This window comes from Trypanosoma equiperdum (assembly GCF_001457755.1).
Source record: "Trypanosoma equiperdum strain OVI genome assembly, contig: ctg_1146, whole genome shotgun sequence".
Lineage (NCBI taxonomy): Eukaryota > Euglenozoa > Kinetoplastea > Trypanosomatida > Trypanosomatidae > Trypanosoma > Trypanosoma equiperdum.
Window position 1 is genome coordinate 25,385 of NW_027123112.1, and position 6,334 is coordinate 31,718.

Consider the following 6,334-nt stretch of genomic DNA (forward strand, 5'->3'; position numbering starts at 1 on the left):
CCTACCTATGTGCCACACGCATACACGTTACCCGTGCAGCCACACAACCCCTTTTTATGTGCCACAAAAACGATTTCACCTTCCCTCTGTTTCACTCCCTCAATTGTTATTATTATTATTATTTATATTGTTTCTTTTTTTTTTCGCTTTCTGTGCGCGCTTTTTTAGTCTTTTTTTTTGTGTGTGTGGTTTCTTCACACCGCTGCGCTGACTTTAAGCTCTTAGCTCACACGCCAACACAAACAAAAACACACAGTAACGGTGTGTAAGGCGGGTTCAGAACTAAAAGGAGGGGAAAGAAAAAACAAACACCTCACGGGCGAAAAATGAACCGCTCACGCTAAGGTGAATATGCAGTCTATGTTCAAAAAAAAAAAAGAAAGAAAGAAAGCATAAAGAAGGAGAAAGGTGTACCCAACAATGCAAGAGAAAATATAAATAATAATAATAATAACAATAACGATCAAAGGAATGAATGAACTACAGCTTTTACAAAAAGGTCGGGAAACGTGTTTGGACCTTTCCAACGATAGTGACACGATCGCACAATACATTCAGTACATGCGCTACCTCAAACATCATTAATATTCCATAATGAAACTGTTCTGTTGTAAAAATCACAGGCAGCGATAGTTCTCCCAATAACATCCCCAGTAACCGCGTCACTACAAATATTACCAGGAAGGACAGCGCAATCATAAAATAGGGCGTTATTTGGCAATTCCTCATCACTTGCAGCGGAACCAGCACTACTGTGTAAATGACCCAACAACGTGAAATTTCCCTCAGCATTCGATGTAATGTCATAACGAACTAATGCCACTCCGTTTTGCATAACGGGAATGGCGAGTGCATTACACTCCTGCACCCAACGGTAGTAATTCATCGCTTTTTTAGCTTCGGGCGTAAGTTTCTCTTCCAGTAACTGTCTCGAGCACCGCCACACGCCACCGCCAAGATGAACAGAAGAAAGTGGCCGCTTCGCCGACCGCAAATCCACAAGGTATAAATGCTCATCATATGAACCAACGAGGGAATATGTCGTAGCGGATGTGCCACATGTGCTAATTGGCGATATACTGACACCCGCATCAAATTGCATTTTAGCCACCGTGGACTTACCACCCATCCGTACATCATGCCAACGGAGCAAACCATCATCACCACCACTGACACCAGTCTCAGCGCCTGTTGTGGCTGAACACCAGGCGTCATATTCATGTCCATCCAATCTCCTTATAATTCTCTTCATTCCAGCATCATATAATGCTACATCACCTTTATGTGCTGTGCAGAACCATTTATTCTGGTCCCCCGTTTCACTATTAAATGGGCTGCAGCTCGTTAACATCGTGTCAAAAACTGGAAAAACACACTCATGAACGGCGGCCTCCCGTAACTCCAGAACCCATAACGCGCCATCTGTGCAGCTCGCCATCAAGCAGTTGTTATTGTTGGAATAAGTGAGGTCAAAAATACCTGGAAGTGATGATGCTGATGGGAGTTTAAAGGCGCCGTCGGTACGCTCCCGCAACACAAAGTTGGTGTCGTTTTGGTTTGCCTCACGCCTTTCACACATAAGACCGGTGAGTGAACCCACGTGAATATTGCTTTCCCCATTTTGATGTTGATGTTGATGTTGATGCGATGATGATGAATCTGAACCTTCTGAAAGTTCATAACAGCCCACCACCACATCAAATTGTCCCCAACCGCCAGATATACCGCCAGAAAGAAGGCAATTGCATGTTGCTGTTGATTTGTATTCGGCTATTCTTCGCGTGGAGACCATGAAACCGCTCCACGAAACAAAATACGTAACATAAAAAGAAAAAGATGACGCCGAAGATCAACCCTCAACCACTCAACCACTCATCCACACACACACACACACACACACACCAAAAAGGAAAAAAAAAAGACAGATATGAAGCAGACGAAAATTTAAATGGGGAATGGGCCAAAAGGGGGGAAAAGATTTCACAAAAAGCAATGGGCCAACTGTTGGGAAGAAGGGGAGAAAAAGTAAAAGAAGAGAAAGAAAGAAAAGAAGGAAATGGGTATGATGACCAGCCTTGTGGTTTCATTAGAAATGGTAGAGCAAAAACAACATCATCCGCCCCCGCGTGCGATTCATGTGGGCTACACGAACCCCGATATAACGCTTCAGTTAGTCGATAAGGCTTGAAAGAACTGTCTTGCTGCCCGTCGTGCGCGTTCATTAGCATTAATCTTCAGTAATGTAATATCTTTGTCCATTTCCATCAAAAATGTAATCACAAATTCAATAATTTTGCTGCGAGGTATCACCTCCACCTCCTCGTGAGTAATGAGGAAACTAATATCATAACCCGCGATGGGCTTTTTGCGCAGTATTCGGAACTGTTGGCCCCGTTGAGCTAAGAAACTAACGTATTTCCTCGCAATGAGTTCCGCCAGAGGATCCATCTTAGGGAAAGCGAATGAAATGCGTACACTATTTATACTTGCTTCAATAAGACATCTCTCCTGTTCAGAACGACTGATGTGGAGACGGTTGAGAAGCAACTCCGGTGATTTGCCCTCATTATCTCCCTCTGCACAACCACTCACTTCCACTTCAGGTTTATTGTGCCGCTCTACGGTTCGTGATGGGTAGTTTCCAATACATAACGCGGCATGAAGCGTGTTTTTAATGCAAGTGTAATACAAGAGTTCTTCTTCACTCATCCAATATAAAAATACTGTCTCTCGATTTCTCAAATATATGTATACATATATATACGTATATACGTACACGCATGGGCATTAGTGAAGATGAACCCACCGCCAAGCGATATTACATATAATTTATGTTAATATGAATAAAGAAAGGAAGAGAAAGTGGGGAAAAAAAGAAAAAGAAATAAAGGTAGGACCAACAAAAACAGAAAGAAGGGATGAAAAAAACGAACAGAAAAAGAAACCTAAGAAAAAAAAAAGTGATGGAACTGACCACCGAGTTGTTAAAGAGTGAAATAAACCCAAACACACACACACATGCGGAAACAGGGAGAAATCGACAACAACAACAACAAGAGGAAAGTAAAGAGGGGTTTCTCCCGTGTCAATAATGACTGACGATTAAAGAGAAGGTGAAACAAAGAAGAAGAAGAAAAAAAAAAGGAAGTCAGGTGAAGCGAAGGAAACAAAAGGAAGAGGACGAATTATCATTAATATTATCAAAAACAGTTTAGTTTTGTTTTGTTCCGTTCTGTTTTGTTTTGTTTTGTTTTCATCCCCCCTTCCCATTAACAAACCAAGCACCAAGTCACACAACCGCATGTTCTTGTTCCCTCCTTCCTTCATCCAAACAATAACAATAACAACTTTTGATTTAAAAAAAAAAAAGGTCACCACCACCACCAAAAAGGTTAGCTCACAAGAGCAGTCAACAAACATGCGCCTGAAACAAACGTGAAAGAAAAAAAAAGAAACAAGAACAAAAATAGGGCAGATACTAGAAAATAAAACCAATGAAACAAACAAAAACAAAAGCCGAAAGAAGGATTAGATACCTAAACAGTGCATAAACACATATAAAATTCCTTCCTGCGTATACGTGGTGTGTGCATGCCGCAAAAAGTGGTGGTGGGAGGGGAGAGGAAGGAGGAAAATTTAAGAAAAAAAAAAAAGAAACATAATATAATATAAACAGGAACAAAAAACAGAAATACCTACATTTCCCTACTCTAATGTGCAAAGCAATCGCACACCGCCAGCTACCACATATAACAAATACACAAAACAGTTGGTGGGAAGGGGGGAGGGGGAAAAAAAAAAAGTAAAAGTAAAACTGAAGAAAGAAGGAAAACCGACATCTTTGTGCACCACTTAATCATATGTACATACTATACCAACAGATATGTGTAAACATACATGTACACGTATACGCATGCACGCTCATATACAACGGAGGTTAACTGGCAGTAATTTAAAACCACGTCTACCGCGCCTTTCGCCGCCTGAAGTCTTCGAGAAGTCGCTGTTGATATGCCGCTGCCGCATCCGATGAGAACTCCTGCGGAATCTCACCGAGCCGCAACTTCGTGGATGATGCCTTCCCACAAAATGTGCTCGTGTCCCCACTCGATACATTCCGGCGCGGGACATTATCATAACCATTATGGTTATGGTGAAGGCCATCTCTGCTTCCTGATGAGGAGCAGCCATTCTTCTCACGCTCCTTCTGCTCTCTGTAGAGCCTTAATTGTTCTAATCGGTAATTATCACCAGTGGGTTGATTGACGCTCGCCTCCACCTCATGTTTCAATTCACTCCACAGCTTGCGTGCATTTAACTTCAGTTGCTCACCACCAGCCCTCCGTCCCATAGAACCCTCCCTTACATTAGAGGCACCACAACCACCATTACCTTTCGTGGTATCGTACAGCGGCGGTGGTGGCGGGGCCGCGGCGGGTGAACCCCCACCCGGTTGTTTGCTCAATCTTATGTCTTCCTGAACTTTGGAACAGCATCGTTGCCTTGCTTCCCGTAACGAATAAAGAAGGTTGTTATTTCCTGGATCAAACTGAAGGGCCATGGCGTAGGCCTCAACTGCTTGGCTATACTTCTTCATCTTAAACAAAACATCACCTTGGCGTGAATAACCCTTGAACCACACCGGCCGAAGTTCCACCGCGCGGTCCGCGTCCCGCAGGGCGCACTCAAAAGCCTCCTCCGTCCCTATTTGTTTTGCAGCCTGAAGGTAACAGGCGGAACGGTTGCTAAACAGCGCGGCAAGTAAAATGAGTTTAGGGTCGTCCCGTCTTGAATTCGAGGAGTGGCCGGCACCAGCGCCGTAACCCACGTGAGGTTGGTTATGTACATTTCTTGATTTATACTCCTTCAGTCCAAAAGTGTCTGACTCCAGAAGGGCATCAATGCCGTTAGAATAACTTAATAGTGCGTCACGGTACCGGCCTTCTTCAAAAGCTTTGTTTCCCTCATCCTTTAGTTGCTCAGGCGGCGCCCGTTTGGTAACGGCTTCTTTCGGCCCATCATTCTGCGCGAATACCTTCTTTAGGAACGAGTCCTTCTTACATTGACTCCCGTTAGCGGGCAAAATAACTGCTTTCGTTGTTTTGCACATGTCTGCATCGAGATAATTATCTAACAAGGAGGGGCCACTACTGCCGCTCCTCTCAAGAGATTTTGAGCCGACGTGGGCAGGGGGATCCAATATATCCTCTGTAGTAATCCCCATACTGCGCATAAAGGCCAAATGTTCCTCGCTCATCGCCGCCATCTTCTTCGCACGCGGGACCGATCTCCTCCAAAATATATAAAATTACAAACAACAGCAGCAACAAATGTTTTAATGATGATGATGATAATAATAATAATAATAAAACAATTTGTCGATGCCTGCCTCTACCTCTACAAGTGTGTTGGAAAAGGCGCAAGCAACTAAAGTAAGGAAAGGATAGGTAGGTAGGGGCAGCGCTCTTGTCCCACCGAAACTACTAATTGTTGTGTATCGTGTGTTGTGTTGAAACGTTATTTTATTTTATTTTTTGGAGAGGGAAAGTAGAACAACGAAAATAAATAGGAAAAAGGAAAAAACGGAAGAAGAAGAAGAAAAGGAGCGGTGTGATGAAATCAGTAGAACAGGAGACACATTTGTGGCATCAAAGGAGACATATGCAAGGGAAAAAGAATAAACATTTCACAAAGGCGGTGATTGAGGAGAAAGGAAATGTATGATAGCACCCATCACGTAAGGCGCTTCCCTCTCACACACCCGCCGGCAGAACAAATAACAGTTTATTTTGCCTTTTTTCAAAAAGAAAAAAAGGTACAACTTAGTTATAGAAGAAATACACATACATATTCACCCTGTAACATCGAAGGAAAAAAAGAAAAAGAAACTTCAACACATTTCCGTCTGGAAAATCCATGGAATATATATATATATATATACTTTACAATGCACCACAAACCAAAAAGATACATCAACCACTCACTAACAACTCATGCAAAAATGCATCACACCAAATTGTTTCATCTTTTCTTTTTTTTTTGTTTTTCAAAGCCGCTGGTGGCGGTCTCGTCAAGAGAAGCCACTGAGCGGAAATTTTCGCCCCCTCCCTCCATCCCTCTCCACTCAAGAAACTAACAAAAAGAAAAAAGTACTAATTTGTAAGGAATTTGTGTTACCTTCCGCTTCGCTCAAAACAAACACACAAACACACATATGAGCAGTGAATGACTAACACGGAGTGTAGAAGGACAAACCCACATCCCATCGACTCTGCTGAGTCCCTGAGTAATAAAATAAAATAAAGAGAAAAGAAAGGGGGGGAGGAAAGGGGGG

General features: G+C 42.8%; 3 protein-coding genes across 3 annotated transcripts; all 3 read right to left on the minus strand.

The window, feature by feature from the left end:
• Positions 1-571: 571 nt before the first annotated feature.
• On the minus strand, positions 572-1,792 carry TEOVI_000540000 (uncharacterized protein; the record flags this gene model as incomplete). The annotated part of the gene is made up of 1 exon (XM_067220398.1): positions 572-1,792. One exon carries the CDS (start codon positions 1,790-1,792, stop codon positions 572-574), a length of 1,221 nt encoding a protein of 406 aa, XP_067076499.1.
• A 374-nt stretch (positions 1,793-2,166) lies between these two features.
• On the minus strand, positions 2,167-2,709 carry TEOVI_000540100 (ARP2/3 complex subunit, putative; the record flags this gene model as incomplete). Its single annotated transcript, XM_067220399.1, has 1 exon — positions 2,167-2,709. The coding sequence occupies one exon, from the start codon at positions 2,707-2,709 to the stop codon at positions 2,167-2,169; it is 543 nt and encodes a 180-aa protein (XP_067076500.1).
• A 1,255-nt stretch (positions 2,710-3,964) lies between these two features.
• On the minus strand, positions 3,965-5,266 carry TEOVI_000540200 (TPR repeat/Tetratricopeptide repeat, putative; the record flags this gene model as incomplete). The annotated part of the gene is made up of 1 exon (XM_067220400.1): positions 3,965-5,266. The coding sequence occupies one exon, from the start codon at positions 5,264-5,266 to the stop codon at positions 3,965-3,967; it is 1,302 nt and encodes a 433-aa protein (XP_067076501.1).
• Between the last annotated feature and the right edge of the window lie 1,068 nt (positions 5,267-6,334).